This window comes from Melanerpes formicivorus, unplaced genomic scaffold, assembly GCF_026170545.1.
Source record: "Melanerpes formicivorus ecotype bairdi unplaced genomic scaffold, bMelFor1.0.p_v2 SCAF_14, whole genome shotgun sequence".
Classification (NCBI taxonomy): Eukaryota; Metazoa; Chordata; class Aves; order Piciformes; family Picidae; genus Melanerpes; species Melanerpes formicivorus.
The window spans coordinates 9,867,091-9,884,836 of NW_027142366.1; the positions used below are offsets into that span (position 1 = coordinate 9,867,091).

General features: G+C 49.6%; 1 protein-coding gene across 9 annotated transcripts; it reads left to right on the forward strand.

The window, feature by feature from the left end:
• Positions 1-328: 328 nt before the first annotated feature.
• IL21R (interleukin 21 receptor) lies at positions 329-17,730 on the forward strand. 9 transcript variants are annotated; one of them, XM_068146892.1, is made up of 11 exons: positions 329-410; positions 1,154-1,301; positions 4,086-4,170; positions 9,205-9,276; positions 11,364-11,469; positions 12,042-12,220; positions 12,981-13,132; positions 13,738-13,915; positions 15,024-15,120; positions 15,907-15,988; positions 16,831-17,730. In XM_068146892.1, exons 4-11 carry the CDS (start codon positions 9,225-9,227, stop codon positions 17,728-17,730), a joined length of 1,746 nt encoding a protein of 581 aa, XP_068002993.1. In that variant the 5' UTR covers positions 329-410; positions 1,154-1,301; positions 4,086-4,170; positions 9,205-9,224. The 9 variants fall into 9 exon arrangements, with proteins under 9 accessions (XP_068002993.1, XP_068002987.1, XP_068002986.1 ...); XM_068146886.1 differs by lacking the exons at positions 329-410; positions 1,154-1,301 and adding exons at positions 2,589-3,682; positions 7,297-7,511; XM_068146885.1 differs by lacking the exons at positions 329-410; positions 1,154-1,301 and adding an exon at positions 7,297-7,511 and having other exon boundaries at positions 2,589-4,170.
• The last annotated feature ends 16 nt before the right edge of the window (positions 17,731-17,746 follow it).

The following is a 17,746-nucleotide window of genomic DNA, read 5'->3' on the forward strand; positions in this document are numbered from 1 at the left end:
ATTGGACATTTCTAAGTAGTGTTTTCCTAGGAAGCTTATCCAGTTCATGGTCAGAAGTCCTAAACTGATGGAGATTTCGGCACCCCCTCCCCCCCCCACCGCTGCTTGTTCTTGTCCAGTCAGAAAGGGAACTGCAGGTGTGGGGCAGCACATGCTTCTTGCTGGATAATTATTACAAAAGTTTTACTCGTGGCTTTGAACTTTTCTGGGGCATTGTTACACCTTTTGGTATGGTAAATTCTGCTCTGGTATGCTGGCAGTGGCACAAAGAACCACTAGGTGATTTGCTGTGCATGAAAGTACAGAGCTGTGTCCTTGTGACTTAGGAAGCCAGACTTGCATTGCCCTTCACAAGGAGGAATCCACACAGGATGTGCTGAACACAGGAATTGGGTTGATGTGGTTTATAGGTAAGGTTTTCATACTGCAGAGGTATTCTTCCCCTTCTCTCACTGTTTCTCTGGTGAAATCCAGCTGTAACTCTTGGAGAAGGGGAGCCCTATTGTTGTGCCTTTGCCTAACCAGCAGTGGTGGTAGACACCTGCAGCTCAGCCCCTGTCCTATGCTGGGCACAGCACATTGCTGCAGTGGCAGCTGAGTTCATGTGCCATGCTCTCCTGCCGCTGTTTGACCACCCAGAGCTGCTGCCAAGCTACAGAACACAGGTTTGCGACCCAGGATGGTGACCTGCCTGGGGTGTGTGGCAGTGCTGGCTTGGGGCTGGCTGCCAGGGCTCCCAGTGAGGCTGCTGGTCTGAGCAGAGCCACTCATCTGGGGCCCAGCCCGTGCTGGTGAAGGCAGCTGCTGTCCTGAGACAGGAGCCTCCTAATGGCTGGGACAGTCCAAGCCTGTTCCTTTTAGCTACTGGGGAGCTCCTTCATGCACAGAGAATTACTGATCATAGTAAGTGGATTTTCAAAGTGTTTTCACTTTGTTTTGTAAGACTGCAGTGTGAGCAAAGGCTTGTGGCAAGTTTTACCGAAGATTTCCTGCCATTTATTACTCAATTGCTCCACCTCCACATCTTTCTCACCTGGCTGCCTACCAGGTGTTAGCAACCTGCCTCACCATGAGTGAGATGGGTTCCTGAGAAGAGCAGGTGTGCTCCCAGTTGAGGAGAAGCTGGTTCTGGTGCTCTGCTTTTCCTCTGCAGTGAAGGCTCCAGCTGTGCCTCTTGTACTGGCTCTCCTCTCAGAACAGAGTTAGCTCTGCACACGTTTGGGAGAGCCACTCGCAAACTCCTGTCAGTCACAAGGATTGTCACTGTCTGTGGAAAAACCAACAGCGGCCTCAAGACACAGGTGAGACCAGTACTGGAGCAGTGGCTTGAGTATGTGGGGTGAAATTCATGGGAGTAGGGACAATTTAATTCAGGGTGAAGCAGGGATCAGCTTTTTCAAGAGCTTGTCTCTGTGTCTTGCTTTGGGGACCCTGTGCTGTTCAGGCAAGGTGCAAGGATGTCCCAAGTGCTTATCCATTGTGAGCTGCAAACTGTCTAAGAAAATAAGTTCTTTTATGTATGTGACACAGCCAAAGAAACAAAGAATGAGAGAACCAAATGAGGGAGGCTTGCTTTCCAAAATCCTGATCCCTGAGCTTACATCTGACTGTGGAATAATGTGACAAAACTCTGTAGTGAATAGTGAGTGAGAGGACAGTTTGCTTTCTCCTAGCTGCCTCCTCTGTAACAAAACTCCTTGTGGAGCATGTTTTGCACACTTTGCATTATAGCTCTGCCAGCAGTGCTTGCACAGTGACTAATGTTGCATGCAGTTGCTCTCCAAAGAATAGGTGTTTTTGACTAGTCCTCAGGTGAGCAGGCATGCAGAATCAGATCATTTCATCCCCTCTGCAGACTGTCAAGTACCAGCTCTGCTCCAGGCTTCAGGATGAAAGAGAGGAGAAGCTGGCTGCAGCCCTAGGTGAGCAGAGTGGGCACTTGACTGCTGGGGTGTTTAGGGGCAAGGGGCAGCTGTTTCTCTGCTCTTAGCCAGAAGAGTTGCTATAAGACATGGGCCATCTGTGCAGCAGCCTCAACATCCTGTGCTCTGAGTGCAAAGGCAGCTGCACTGCCATCAGCATGTGGCCCACAGCCTGTCCTTGACAGAGGGATGTCTGTGAGTGACCTGCCCCCCAGGCTGTGGAGTGTGGCTGGTGTCCTAAGGAGCTCCTGTCCCAGTTTGTTGATGGATCAGCTGCTTCTCTGGTCCTGTCTGTGCTCTGTTGCATAAGTACAAGATATTTACCACAGCAGCGTGGTGTTTTTCTTGTGCTTGAAGGTTACTGAGTTGATGACTAATGTATCACTGGGACTTTCCTACTTGCTGCTGTTTCCCCAACTCTTTAACACAGAGGAATTTACCAGAAGCTGAAGAGTTTGAGGTTGGCTGCTTCTGCCCAGCTCAGCCACTGTTGGTTTCACTTACACTGAGCAGCCTACACAGCACAAGAATTGTAAGGGGATGAGAAAGCACTGCACTGCCTTCTGAGGGTAGAATTTCCACACCTGGCTCAGGCTTGTAACCAGTTCCCAGGTCTTGATGCCCTAGAGAGTTGTTGAGAACCAGCTCTGCCCTGGCCATGGCTGACCCTGAAGTTAGCATTCTTGGCCCTTGGCAAGTAGCCATCAGAGGTCTCTAGGATCTGGCCTTGGCAGGCTCATGCTGTGCTGCAGTCCTTAACCAGTGCATGTGTCTGACAAGCTCTGGGCTTGAGGGGTACATGGGGTAGTTCATTGCTGGGTGGTCTGGTCCCCCACTGCCAAGCTGAGGCCCTCCAGAAGCACGTAGTAAGCTCCTTCACAAGATGAGCAAGGCAGCAGAGCCATCAACCTGCAACTCCATCCCACAAGTCTCTGGAATCAGATGGGATTCATCTGAGAGTGCTGAGGGAGCTGCCAGCGGAGTTTGCCAGGCTGCTCTCCATCATCTGTCAGTGGGCCTGATTAACAAGAGCGGTCCTAGACAGCTGGAGGCTTCCCAGTGTGACACCCATCTACAAGAAGGAACTGGAGGTGCTTAGTGTGGAGAAGAGGAGGCTGAGGGGAGACCTCATTGTTTTCTACAACATCCTGAAAGGAGGTTGGAATGAAGTGGGGGTTGTTCTCTTCTCCCTAGCAGCAGGTGATAGAACGAGAATAAGTGGCCTGAAATGGCATCAGGGGAGGGTTAGGTTGCAGATAAGGAAAAATTTGTTTGTTGCAAGAGTAGTCAGATTGGAACAGGCTGCCCAGGGAGGTGGTGGAGTCCCCATCCCTGGAAGAGTTCAAGAGTTTGTGGTCTGTCATGTCATCATCTGCTGCAGCTTGCTGCACAGAGACAGCTTAGCTTTTCTTTGAAAGTGCTTCTAGAGCCGGAGGTTGGAGATAGCTGGTGTGCTTTCACCCTGTAGAGATGGCAGAAGCTGTCCAAGGCATGTTCAAGGCTGTATCCAGCCCCAGGGGTGGAAAGCTGCTGCAAGAGCTTGGCCAGGCAGCATGGGTGGGGTGTGCTGGTTTTGTCAGCTGTGGTAAGACAAAGATCCAGGAGGCTCAGGTCCTTGCCGTAAAGAGCTGTACAGCAGCAGCAGAGTTCTGCTCTTCGTGCATCCCTACAAGCAGACACCTTGGGGTGAGCTGATGGATGTTGACTCTAAACAGGATGCATGAAAGGAGGAGGCAGTTCTGCCAGCACTGCTGACTCAGGTGAGCACTGTGGGATTGTGTGGTAGACTTACTGACCTCATTCAGAGCCAGAGCTTTTTGAAAGCACACACACAGTGTGACCTGGGACCAGTCTGAGAGTGGCTGTGGCAGGGGAAGGTGGAGAGGATGGGACACATCAGCTGAACAGACAGCAAAAGGCAAAGGCTTAGTCTGTGAAGCTGCTGCAGGACCCTGGCTGTGGTGTGGAGGGGGTGTGGGGAGAGCAGGCTTTCCTGTGGGCCTGGTGCATGCAGTGTAGGGAGGCATCTGTGGAGTGCTCTGGGCACAATTTGCATGGTGCATATGAGGGTGGTGAGTCTGAGCCTGAGAAGAACTGTAGGTTTCTGTTCCAGATGGTCAGGGTGAGTTCACAGGCACAGTCATTCCTGTTTCTGTTTACCAGCATGAGTCTGGTGATTTCCTAAGAGAAGAGACAAGCCTCTGCGATCCCCTCCGTGTGAGCCGGACAGGCACAGGGCTCTGTGAAGGTAAGCCCCCTGCCCTGGCAGCAGCCAGGTGGACCTCCTCCTGCTACAGTCTTTATGCAGAATTGCTTTGGACCTGATATATGCTGGGGAGAGCAAGAGACTGAGCCCAGTGTTGGTGTCTACAAAGAGATAATTAGCAAAGGCAAAAGGGAGGCAGGAGGGCAGGGGTCTCTGTAGGTGACACTCAGTATTCCCCAGACCAAGAGCAATGTGCTTCTTCCTCCTCTGTGCAGCATCCTGTGTCCCCTCACAGGCTGCCAGTTGGGGATCTTTGTTGTTTTTCAACCTGCTGCTTTGCTGACTAACACCTCTGCTTTCTGCCTGCCTCATTCATGTTTTACCCCAGTTCCTGATCTTTGAGGTGGTTTCTGCTGTTGTTTTCCCTTCCAGTAGAACACTGTTACTCATCTCAGCTGTTCTTCTGCCATTTTTAAGTCATTATTGAAGTAATGTATGATTTTCTTCCTCCTGATTGTCACCAGCCAGTAAAGGTGCCTTTGACCCCAGAGTTATACCAGGCTTGTATCTTTGCTGCTGTTGAAGATATTGTTATCATTCCACTGTGACAGGGAGAAAATACAGAGGTAGTACTGCTTGTGTGAGGCTTTTTACCCACATCATCAGCTAACTATAAGCATCACTAATTCTCTTCTGGTGAAAGGAATTGTCAGCTCTGATTCTATTTCCTGTGTCTTTATTCTCAATAATAAACACACAGAGGTGTTACCCTTCTAGTAATGGCAAAAAGCTTTTGAATCAACAGTAACTTCAGCAGAATCTACCAAGCCCTCCCTGGTGTGCCTCTCAGACTTGCTTCTTGGTGAATACTGTGACTGCAGGCTGGGCTGAGATTACAGCTGGGTGAAAGTAGTTCCCTCTTGCACCAAATCAACAGAAATCCCTGGCAATTGAACTGCTCCAGCTTTCCAAGAGCTTTACCCTGGGGGGTGGATTCTGCTGCTCTGAAGTGCCATGGAACCTCAGTTGTAGAGAAGTCAGTGCCCACACAACACAGAGTAGCTGTGGAGCTGTGTGCTTTTGGAGGTGGTCACTGCACACCCAGCCCCCTGACTTGCTTTGTTCCCTGCAGGAGATGTGTCTAGGTACTGTGCTCCAGGTGGCAACAAGTGTGGGGGCACCCAGAGATCCTGCCCCACCCTTGTGTGGGAGCCAGGTCACCTCCCTGCCAGTGGTCTGGGATCTGCTTCTGTTGCCCTGGTCCCTAGGGCCAATACGAGGAAGCAGAGCACAGGGTTACTTGGCTGACTCCAACGTGGTGTGTGCTGTGCTTTATAGCCAGGGTTAACCATTTAATGCCTTGATATTGATGGCTGCATGCTGCAAGGCTCTAACTCTACCAGCCCCACTATGACCTTTTAGATCTGAGGCTTGTGAGTTTTTAACTACCCTCCCACATTTTTCTCACTTAAGAGTCAGAGAGCAGAGCAATACAGTAATAAATGTCGTGTGGGTGTTCAAATTCATTGCCTCCTCTGCTCACCACATCCTTCCATCAGTACAGTCATACTGGTACAGGGCTGACGTCAAGCACATGTGTCTTGAGTATTCCACTGCACTACAGCCCTCGGTGGGGCAAAGGAGGCTGGGCTCTAGCTGGTGAGATCCATTTGCTGTGCAGCTCCTGCATATGCAGTGCCTGCAGTCACAGTGATGATTTAGCCAGGCTGCCTGTGGAAGTGTTGGCGGGCTGAAATGGACAGCTGAAAGGATGGGGCAAGGTAATGTCCACGTTTCCACCAATTTTCCTTGCTGCCAATTTCTTGGTGCTTGCTATCTGTGACTTCACTGCAAATCCTTCTTAGAGCTGACAGGGCCCTTGTGCCCCTGATGTCGTTGCTGTTGGCTTCTACTTAATGGGCAGCTAGAGGATCCTTCTGTCATCCTTTGGCTCTGTGACTAGATGGCACTGCCCACAGATAATGGATTCTTCTCAAGAAGAAAGATTGGGTTTGCAAGAGAGACTGCCACTCTGGTTTTGGCTTAGCTATAGCTATGACATTTATTTTTTCATGCTTGGAAATACCAGGGTTTGTGTTGGTTGGGGTTTTGTTTGTTTGTTTGCTTGCTTTATTTTACTTAAACTGAGTACCTTAGAGTCATCATCCATCTTTGGCAGGCTTTAGCACAGTATTTCTAGATCCTTCATCAAAATAGTCTTTGTAACTGTCTGGTCCCATTTCCTTTTCTCTGCTGCATTTCAGCCTTGTGCCATTGCTTCCCTGTGCCCATCTGCACACTGGCTGATCATTTATTACAGTGCTCTCACTTGTGTGCCTGGGCATACTGCAGAGTTTGCAGCACTGATGCTTCCAGCTGTACAATGCCTGACATTTAGTAAGAATTAAGTGCCTGTGTGTCTCCAGGATGCATGAAGCTGTCTCAAAGTCCCCACTTCACAGACAGAGAAGCTAAAAACAGATGGTGGAAAGGACTCAAGGCCAGGCTGGACAGGGCTGTGTGCAACCTGATCTAGTGGAAGGTGTCCCTGGTCATGGCAGGGTGCTTGGAACTAGATGATCTTTATGGCCCCTATCAACCCAAACCAGTCTGTGACTCTATGACTTTCCTAATGCCAGACAGGGGAATGGGTTCCAGCCCTCTACTCACTGCCCACTGCCATTCTTTCCTCCAAGTGAACAACCACATGAAAGATGGAAGTCAATGGCAGGGATGTAGGAAAGGGGAGGCATCTTGGGACTGAGGTTTGCAGAGGGCTTGCCTGGAGGAAGCTGCATGTCTCTGTGAAGCCATAAGGTCTTCCAGCCATCTCCAAGTCCACAGAGACATGGCTGCAGAGCTGCATCTTTCCAAGAGTTTGTGCACACACATCAATTCTTGTCATAGCAACCTGGAGCACAGCCAGGGGGTCAGACACATGTTGCACCAACACGTTCTGTGGTGCTCCTGGAGGTAGCAGACCTCCCCCCCCTCACTTGAGTAGAAGAGCTGTACGAGATAAGTGTTGGACTAATCTGTGGGTACTGGCAAGGGTGAGAAATGGGATAGTGGAGTCCCAAGTGAGGAAGTATTGTCCTGTTGCTTCACCTGTGTTAGCAGATCCTCATGCTTTTCTGTCCTGTTTTTGCTACTGTGCTTTTCTTCAAGAAGCTTCTTTCTAGGTTGCAGTCTTGTAACCCGCTTGCCAGTGTGCAATGGCAGCCTCTGCTATCTCCAGAAGTCATCTTCCTGATGAGCTACTTGGGATCATTGCTTTGATTTTGTCCTGCTCAGTCCTTCTTGTCCCACTGGATTGATGGTACTGTTCTCTGAGCAGAGGAAGGAAACAAGGAAGGCACCAGACAGAAGCCACTGTTCAGTAGGTAAAAGCAGCAATGGTTTCCCTTGTGTCGCTCTGTCCATTTACACAGGAATGGGACTACAATGAGGGAGTTGCAGAAGTGGCATGAACATGAACACTGGGGACACTGCCACTTGGATTCTGAAACAAGCAGTGAGTCTGCAGCACTCTATGAGGGCCCAACCCTTCCTTCCTCTGCTGAAGTAGGGGCAGTGAGTTGACTTTCTTGGCTTTATGGGGTGGCCAGGACTGTGGAGCTTGATAGGCACAAAGCCAGTGACACTGAGATGGACTTCTGCAGCAGGCCACAGTACTGGGTGCCACTAGTCCATCCTGCAGTCCAGGGCATCTGCTGGGTTACACTCAGTGGGAGAGCTTGGAGCCTAGGGAAGAACAGCAGCAGCCCTGGAGAACTCTCTTCAAGTGGGAACAGGCCCATTTGGGCAAGTCATTGGCGTCCTAAGCTGAAGGACCCTTGAACACTGAACACAGCAGCAGTAGCTTCCAGGTATTTTGGAGGGAGGAGCACAGCTCAAAAGGCAGGGGACAGTGGTGTGTGTTTGGGAACCTGCAGGCCCCAGTGGCTGCTCATGCAGCACAGCTCCTGTTCGGTGTGCTGCAAGGAACAGGCCCTCAGCCTCAGTGCTAGGCAGTCATGGTCAGGTGCTGCACCAGGGGATGTCCATCTCCAGGACCTCTGTTTTCGTGGTGCAGCCAAGTCTTGGCAAGAAGTCAGGTGAGCAGATTCAGGTGGCAGGATAACAGAGTCCCTTCCTCAAAGGAGTGAGAATTTGGAGAAGAGCAGGGGAAGGATACTTGGAAGCACAAAGTGGGGTTAGACAGCAGGCTGTGTCTTGATAATCAGAGACTGCACCAGCACAGGTAGTGGTATGGCAATAGCGATACAAGGAAAGCATGGAGAACTGGGACCAGAAAGATCCAGAAAGGGTGTTTCCACAAGGAAATCTACAATGTAGAAAGAGTATGGGGAAAGGGCTTTTTGTCCCGCTGCTCACAGCAGGGGAGGGAGCCTGGCAGAGTGCCAGGGGCTCCTTGCTAAGTGGGAGCCTGTGCTTCATCTGCAGGACCTTTGGCAGGAGAGGAGAGGCAACAGCAACATGGCTGCTGCCAGCACAGGGCTGAGGTGCTGCAGCCATGAGGTGTTTTGTGGCACCCCCTGATTGAGCCTCGTTGATCTCATCTGGATGCTGTGGTGCCTTGAGAATAAGTCTCTAAGCTCACATGGGGCTGCAGGGGCTTTTTGGTGGCTGCTAAATTTATTTGAGTAAGCCTGGGAAATTTTAAAATACCACAAATGTTCCCCAGTGAGAGAGGCCTCACTGGCATTTACTCTGCTGAGTGACTGGGTGTTTGATGCTGGTAGTGGGGGAGGCAGAGGCTCCCCAGGACCTGGCCCCTCAGTCTGCACTGGGGCAAAGTCTGGTGCAGCTGGAGGATGAAGTGATGGAGAGCAGCCCAGCTCTCCAGGAGAAGGATTTTGGGGTGCTGGCAGAGGAAAAGATGGCCATGAGCCAGCAATGTGCACTTGCAGCCCATTTGCAAATGGTTTGCCAAAATTAGGAACTTTACTTTTAGACACTTAAATGAAAGTGAGACTAATTCCACCTCAACCTTCCACATATGAGTAGATGGCTGAGCTGAGCCTCTTAAGTGATTGATTGGGCATTTGAAGGTTTGTTTTGTTTGTTTTCCAGGGCATACAGTCAGAACCAACATGAACAAACTGTGGCTCCAGAGTATTTCCTTCTTCCTCTTATTCCATTACAGTAAGTAGTCAGCTATCTCTTCCAGGCAATACACTCACAGGATTTACCTTGCTGGCCGTTGATGCAGGCTCTGCTGCAATGTGCATGGCATAAGGTTGCCATGGGACAGCAAGAACAAGATAAGGTACCAGAAGAGAGGATTCCATGAAATAACAAATTAGGGAAGTGTCTCCACAGACTGTGGAGGACAGATACGAGAAGGTGAATGGCTGGGCAGAGCTCAGCCAGGCTGCTTACCACTCCAGGGAGAAGCACCAGTGGGGAGAGAGCAGAGGTAGTGCCTGCCTTGCACAGAAATGGCTCCTGTCAACATTTGGAGTAGGATTTCTTCCCTAAAAAAAAAGGGCAGTCCCTTACCATAGGAAAGGTTCTGGATATCCCCAGGAGTTACAGCCACTGTTGACAGGCCAGCCAGGAGCAGTGGAATGAAGCTCTCCAGCTCTGAGCCCCTTTGCAGTCACTCCTCCTTTCCTCCTTTCTTGGTGGTTTCTAACCAGCGTGCAAGCATCAGCTGACTCAGAGCTGACTTATTGAACAGGTCAGTTGGACAGAAACCAGCAGCAACAGAGCAGGGAACAGTGCAAGCTTAGCATTCTACATGCTGCTTCTAGGCAGAGCATTGGACCTGCTCCAATCCTAAATCATCAGAAAAGATTCATTCAGATTTGTATCTTCTTGCCACATAGGACCACTGTCATGTCTGGTCTGAATGTTGTGTAACACAAGCCAGGGAATTACCCTGTACTGATTGCCATTTGAACCTAATTAGATCTCAGTGTTAAAAGCACTTGATTTTTGCTTCTGAAGCTGCCAAGGAGAGACAATTCATCCTAGGTCTGTGTTTAAAAAATTAATGATTCCCTTCTCAATAAAAACCTGTCCTCATCCTAATTTTGTTAACAGATTCTTGCCCAAAGACATGCTTGCAGCTTGCCAACTACCTAGGAATAGTTTATAGGATAGGACAGAATAAAAGAATTCTTATTAGTAATGCTTGTTAAAACTGCCCTCACTAAAGGAACACAAAGGGGTTTTAGAACCTTGTTTTGCAGAAGAGAAAAGTTAGGCCAAGGAAGAAGAGCTGTGCTCAGGCTTCTGGAACACTGCTTGTACCAGGGCCCTCAGAAGAGACTACTGAGGGTTCAAAATTAGAAGCTAAAACTGAATGAAAAATTTTAGAACAAATTTCTGAAGTCAGGGTGAAAGGAAAAAAGCCAAAATCATGCCAAGTGTCAAGCACATCATTTGAATCACTTTCAGTTTGATAAAGCACATGCACAACCCTTGGGGCCATCCCCAAATTTCTTCAGTTGCTGTCCTGTCTCTAATTTACTTCATGACCAACGTAAAGTCTACAACTGCCTCCTAAGCTCTCTTGAGAAGCTTGTTTCAGTTCATATGATTCACAGACACTGCCTATTGCTTTAGCATCAGAGAGTTTCATAGACCTTGTAGTAGCTACAAACATGCAAAAATGGGGGTTTGCCAAGATTCTGTGAAAAGCAAATTCTGAGCCTCCAGAGCTGGACATGAAGAACATTGTTGCTGCAGAAAATGGTAAGCAGAGAGAATGGTAAACAAAGAATTAATAAACCACCATTTTCCTGAATGTCCAAAGTACAGTGTAGATGACAACCCAAAAATTGGCTAGCAAAGAGTAGTCCTTGGCTTAGGAAGTGGAATCATGAACATGTTTGCATGTGTAACTGTTTCTGATGGGGTGATCTTGCCTCTTTTTTGTACTATGTGAGCAGAAATCTTATGTGACTCTGCTCTAGTGACTCTGTAAGAGGGGGCTGAGAGAAGTCTGCAAATTCAGTCACAATTCAGACATTTCCTGGTATGTGTGCATGCCATTTCCTGCCACAGCGTTTATGTGTGCTGCTTCTCTTGCTGTCAATGATTTGCCTCCCTGTAGAGGTGGAACACATCTTATGCTTCAAGACTGGAGACTTTCAGGGAGTCTGGCACAGAGCAGTCTGTTCCCTTCAGATTTAGTGGGAGCCCTGAGGACTCTGTGTTGATGTAAAGCTGTGCTTGCTTCATCAGGAAAGCTGACATTGTGTTTTGTCTTTCCAAACCTACAGCTACATGTTGTGAAAACCTGACCTGTTTTGTGGATTATGTACAGACCTTGTCCTGTCTCCTCAGAAGTGACTTGGGTGCCTGCTCTTATAACCTCACTGCGACATGGTATGTCTCATGAGGATGAGAACTTCAACTGTGGCCATAGTACAGTGGTGGCCTTCTGTCCTCTTAGGTAGAATTCTTGTTCTTGCTGCCATGCTGCTTTTCACTTGTTACTTCACACTCCAGCTGGCTTCTGCTCTGGTTCCTGTGTCTCTGACTGCACTGCCTGTCACTCACTGCTACACTGACTTCCTCTTCTGTCCTGGAAATACCTTGCTCTTTGCTGTTAACAATGGACTTTCACACCTGTGTGCTGGTAGGGCTCACACACCTTGTCCAAGCCCTATGTGGCTGTTCTGCCCCAGCACGGAAGTGGCTGGAGTCCTGGGCTGTGTGGCCATGGTGAGCAACTTTCCTTCTCTTCCCACAAACACTTCAGCATCAGTTGCATACTTCTCTCAAAGATGCTAACTGAGCAAGTAGAAGGAGAAAAAAAAGTATCTGTCAAAGTTCAAAGGTAAATTTTTGGCCTCTTTTTTTCTTACTAATTTCAATGCCCAGTCATTCATCAACATCTTAGTCCAGCTACAGCATGTGGTAGATGTGACCTTGTTTCTTTGTTTTGGTGGGTTTAGGGTTTCTGAGGAAAACCCAGAAAATCCTGTGGCTGCCTGCAGTCTTCTGCAGTTGTCCAGGAATGAGAGTCACACACAGTACATCTGCACCGTGGACATGACTCAGCTCCTGGCAGATATCAAAGTCCAGGTGGAAAGTGGTGACAGACAGCATGTGATTTTTTATATGGGAGATAACAGTAAGTACAAAGATGGGGGATTTGATAAATACTGTCTGGCCTTGTGTGAGTCTGGGCAAGAACTGAAGGTGGCACCCAGTGCTGGGGGGTAATGTTTGGGGTGCACTTGTACACACAGAGCACTGTACTCTTACTGTGGCTAAACTGTGCAAGTGCTTGTTCTTGGCTTGAGGCTAAAGGGTTGTAGGAATCTCTTTATCCTGCAGTCAAGTGCTGGGGTTTGCCCATTACTGCTTCTCAAGATGTGAAAACACCCTAAAAACACCCTACAGGGGACCCAAAAGCTTGTCTCTGAGGCACTTGGTACACAGAGATTTGCACTGGGTTTGTGCAGTGTCCACTAGCATCAACTTTGCCTGGTGTCTCTGTTACACTGCGGGGCATTTCCCTAACTGTGCAGGTGACCATGACTACAATAGAGCCCTTCTATGTCATGAAAAGAACAAGGTGTCCTAGTCTTTACAGCTCCCTGCAGGTATTAGTCCCTTGTGCTATCTTCTGCTCCTTAGGTGATGAGAAGGTTCAGAGACAAGCAGAAGGGGTATTCTGAGAAATGCGAACCTGACTTTACTAAGCTGCTGAGGTGTGAGGTCCTGTGTATGGCTCAAGGCTGCTCAGCCTGAGAGGCAGCAACGTTGTGGGCCCACCCCTGCCAGGGCAGTTTTGCTGCTTACTCACTCACTCTGCATTGCTGATACTATGCTGAGCTGCCTCTTGTCTGCAGTCATGCTATACAGGGTAACACCATCCTGTCTTCCAGTCAAACCCCAGCCTCCGTTCAACCTGACCGCCGTGTTCTCCAAGGGTTACAACATTTCCTGGGAAACCATCTACCAGAACTTTCCTTACTACTTCTTAAATGACGAGCTGGAATATCAGCTGCGTTATAAGAGAAGGACTGACACCTGGGAGGTAAGATGTCGGTTTACCATCAAGTAGGACATCCCAGCAAGGAGGAGGCCAGCACAACCAGGACAGGAGTGCAGGTGTAGAAGAGCTGTCCAGATTCAGGAAGCAGAAACTGTTTCAGAAATACTGGGATCTGTGGGGAAGGTTGATAGTTCACTTTCTTCTCATGCTGTCTCGCATGGAAGGATCCCCCAGGGCACCATGCAGCTCCTGAGCAGCCATGGCCTTGCAGAAGCAGTGTGAAAGCAGAGGAGGTTATTTTGCAGGGCTCTTCACAGTGCAGCAGTGAGGGTAAGGTGGAGGCTGTCACTGCAGCTCTAAGTGTTCATAGGATCATAGTATGTTAGGGGTTGGAAGGGACCTTCGAAGATCATCAAGTCCAACTCCCCTGTCAGAGCAGGACCGTAGAATTTAGCACAGGTTGCACAGGAACACATCCAGATGGGTCTTGAAACTCTCCAGAGAAGGAGACTCTGCAACATCTCTGGGCAGCCTGTTCCAGTGCTCTGTGACCCTCCCAGTGAAGTTCCTCATGTTGAGGAACACCTTCTGTGTTGTAGTTTATATCCATTACATTATATCCACATTCAGTGTTTAATCATTCACAGGCTCAGAAGACTAAAGCTGTCCATCAAGACATCCGGACACTGCTGATCCTGCCAGGGGAGCTGCAGGTGAACACTGAGTACGAGCTCCAAGTGCGAGCCAGACCGCGTAAGGGCAGCGGCTACCATGGGGTCTGGAGCGAGTGGAGCCTGCCGCTGGCACTGACGACCAGGCCTGCTGGTACGAACCGTTGGCTCTCCTCACCCTTCCAGTTGGCCCAGTGTCAGAGAGTGCTTCCAACCCTCGTTAATGAGAACAAATTCTCATTAGCCTAGTGAAGACAAGCATGTGTGCTTGTCTTGGACATGGCCCCTAGACCTGGGCTGATACCTGCTGTCTGCACACCTCACAGTATGGCCAATGGCAAGCGGGTTTCGTGGGACTGGTTGTAGGCTGGGTGCCACAGCAGGAGTGGAGCTTCCTCTCCATTGTCAGATGTCCAGGGTCCTGCTTGCAGCTTTCAGAAATGGGGGAGATCTAGTAGAGGTGCCTCCACCACTGGGCCTTAGTGTTGCCTTCAGCTGATGGGAGAGTAGACACTGCTCTCTGGGCTGAACTCTGTATCTGGACTCTGATGTTTGGTCATGCTGAGCATGGCTGTTTCATTTGGTAGCCACCATTCAAACTCCACAGGGAGTGTATGTTACTTTAAGCATAAAAGTGCCCTGGTGTTTGGCATGGTGGAACAAGGGCTATGAAAACAGGGAGTCTGTTCAAATAGAGTAGAGCAGGATGGCTGTGGCTGTGGCCAATGTCAAAAGCATGTGCTGAGCTTCCCTTCTCTCACTCATCTGCAGCTTGAGCTGAAATGGCATGTGGTGCTGTGGCAGCAGGGTCAGGCTCTGTTTGCTAAGTGTTGTCTGTGTCCTGAGTCACAAAGGTTCTCCTTTCCATCACAAGGGGAGAGCAGCCAACAAGCACTCATCTGCTCAGCGTCTTTTCTTCTCATGTCTCTGGCCAGCTGCACTCTTTGCATTATGGATCACCTATGGAGACATCTCTAATTCAGGCAGAGTTGGAAACACCAGGGGTCTCTGAAGCAGGGAGCTGTTGGGGTGCAGTGCAGCCAGGCCATAGGGCAGCTGAAGCCCTGCTCCATTTGTTGATGCAGTCTTCTCTAAACATCCTCATTCAGACCTCATGTCTGGAGTGCTGGGCCCCAGGTGACAGCCTCATTGTCCCCAAGAGAAAGGCTGGGATAGAAACCGAGTGTGTCTTCTCACCATCTCCTGCATGTTGACAGCTAGAAATGTAAGGTGAGCCTGAATGACCCTGTCTCTTTCTCCAGCAGTGGCACAGACAGCAGGCATGGAATGGCTGCTGCTGTTTGGTGTTGTCGTGGCAATCACTGCCTCAATCGCAACTGTTCTGGCCAAACAGCAGAGGTAAGAATGCTTCAGGAAACTGGAATGAATGCTTCTGTTCTGTCTTGCTGAAGGTGAGGTGTTCACATGCTGCCTTCTTTGATCTTGTAAATCCATGCACAGACACAGCTATGGGCCTGTGAGGGCCAGCAAAGTATGGTCTCCAGCTGGTGTACTGCCAAGTGCACCTTGCATTTCTCTGATGCTCTGCTGCCATTCAGCTGAATGGGACAAGGCAATAGCCCATGAGGGCTGCCCAAGGGCTGCCCAGCCTCCCAGCCCTGTCTGTGCTCTGCACCTGCCAGAATGGAGCAGCAGCCAGGGCTGGCCTGCCCCTTTCCAAGCTGACACAGGCCCCTCAGTGCTGGCTGGGGCCTCGCTCCTGCTCTTGCCAAGGGATGGAGCGTGCACTGGCACAGAAGAGTGCTCCAGGCTGGGTGTCCACTGCCATGGAAGTGTGCTCCAGGGTGATGCAGCAGCAGGGCTGACAGTCCACAGCCACAGGAAGAGTGCATAGGGCAGAGTCTCCAGCACTTGCTGCTTTTTCAGGAGGGAAACAAATCAGCACCTCTTTACTTAGTGAGCCTGGTGTGCACAAGGCCTGAGGGCTGAACCCCACCTCCTCTGAGGGGCACAAGAAAGGCCATTCATGGCCCTGCCAGCAAAAGAGATCCTTGGATCTTCAGCCACCTGCTAACTTGAGGCCATTGAGGCTCAGCAGGTGATTCAGCTGCTTGATCTGGAGATGCCTTGCTTAGCATCTGCAATATGTGCTTAGTCCCAAAGCCTTTCTCTTTTCTTTTCCAGCTTGTGGAAGAAGGTGGCTTGCATCCCAGATCCTGCTTCCTTTTTTAGACCTCTTTACCTAGTGCATAATGGAGATTTCAAGGTATGAATGTGCTTCACAGTGTTCATTTAGCATTCATCAGTGATACAGGCTTGAAGTTTGCTGTGATCTGAGCACCTGATCAGTAATTTCTTTAAAAAGAACAGAAACTTTTACTTTGTTCTTAGATCAAAGAAAGACAGAGGCACCTTACTCCCAGGTATGACTGAATGCAGGAGGCTCATGATCTAGACATAATGGATGGCACAGGGCAGAATGTGATATTAATAGTGATGCAGAAGGGCAAGATTCAATGTGTGGGACTCCCTAATCACCTGAGTAAGTGTTAGCTGCAGCAGGTGGTGGCTACAGCTCTTTTGAGGTCTCAATCCCCTTCCTACCCCTGCTTCTTTCTTGTCACTTTGAGAGAAAGGCTTGTCTGAAGTATAGCTGAATACACAACATTGGAAAAAACCTTGCCCCTACCCCCTTCCCAGGGAAACGAGGTGAGGGAAGTGAGAGAGCAGGGCTGTTTGTGTTGGATGCAGATGCAGCACACAGAGGAGGAATCAATGTCCAGGATAAGATGACAAGACAGACTTGATGGCTTGGGTTGGGACCTCTGGCTGATGCATGAAAGAATGCTGCTATGAGTGGCATTCTTGGCTGCACAGAGAAAATTGCAAAGCCACAAAGATCTTTCAGAGCTAATTATTTTCAGTTACTTGCATTCGTTGTCCTGCAGCTGCCTGTGACTGGTAATAACAGTAGCTTATGCCCTACTATTTTGGAGATATTAGTGATTTCAGAGTTTCACTTTGCTTCTAAAAGCCTAAGAGCTTTGATCCCTTCTGTGGAACCTTGAACCTGATGGTACTGATCTCCCTCTCTCTCTCCCTGTGCAGAAGTGGGTTGGTGCATCCCGTATGAATTTCACTGAATGGGGAATAGTCCTTCCAGAAGTCCTAGAAGTTTACACCATGCGTCCTTGCAGCAGCACCACACGGGAGGAGCTGTGTGAGCTGAGAAAAGACCTGTCTTGCAAGCCCTGTGTGTCTTGCCTGACTGCCCCAGGTCAGGACAGCCAGTCCCTGCTGCCTGGTGTGAACAGCAGCAGCGGGACTGAAGACCAGTCATACGGGCACTTGTCCATTGATACCGTGACTGTGGCTGATGGATTTACACCTTGTAACTGCCACTGCAGCTGTAACCATGTGTACAGGGGACAGGAGCATACCAGTAAGGATGACAGTACTGGAGAAACTGGTTACCCCAAGGTTAATGTTGATGATGAAGACAGAAGGATTGCCAGTGGCTTGCATCTGTCTGACCTGAGTGCAGAGGACAAAATACTTGCCTCAGGTTCTGTGTCCACAGACCACCTGAGGAGTACAAGTGCCCCAGCCCACCAGCAAGTAGAAAGGGCTTTGGAAGGGGTAATGGGGAGCATCCTAGAAGACCTCTGCTTGCAGCCTGATCAGTGGGATTTGGAAAACCCAGGTTCTCTGCCTTCTCCTGATGGTGAAAGTGTTTCCTACAGTGAAGGATCCTGTGACTTCTTCCCTCACACTGCAAGGCCAGGTGACAGCTACCCAATGATCTGTTTAGATTTGGACACTATTGACAGCGGCTTTGTGGACTCAGACTGTGGGAGCCCAGCTGAGTGTGAATTTGAGCAGAATATCCAGGCCAGCTGTGCCTCCATCCCTCTGGAGCTGGTGGGGGAGGACTTTCCACGGAGCTATGTCAAGCAGTGGGTATCCTGTCGCTCTAACAGCCCTGTCAGTGGAACACAGACAAGCTAAGGACTTCATGCTGCCT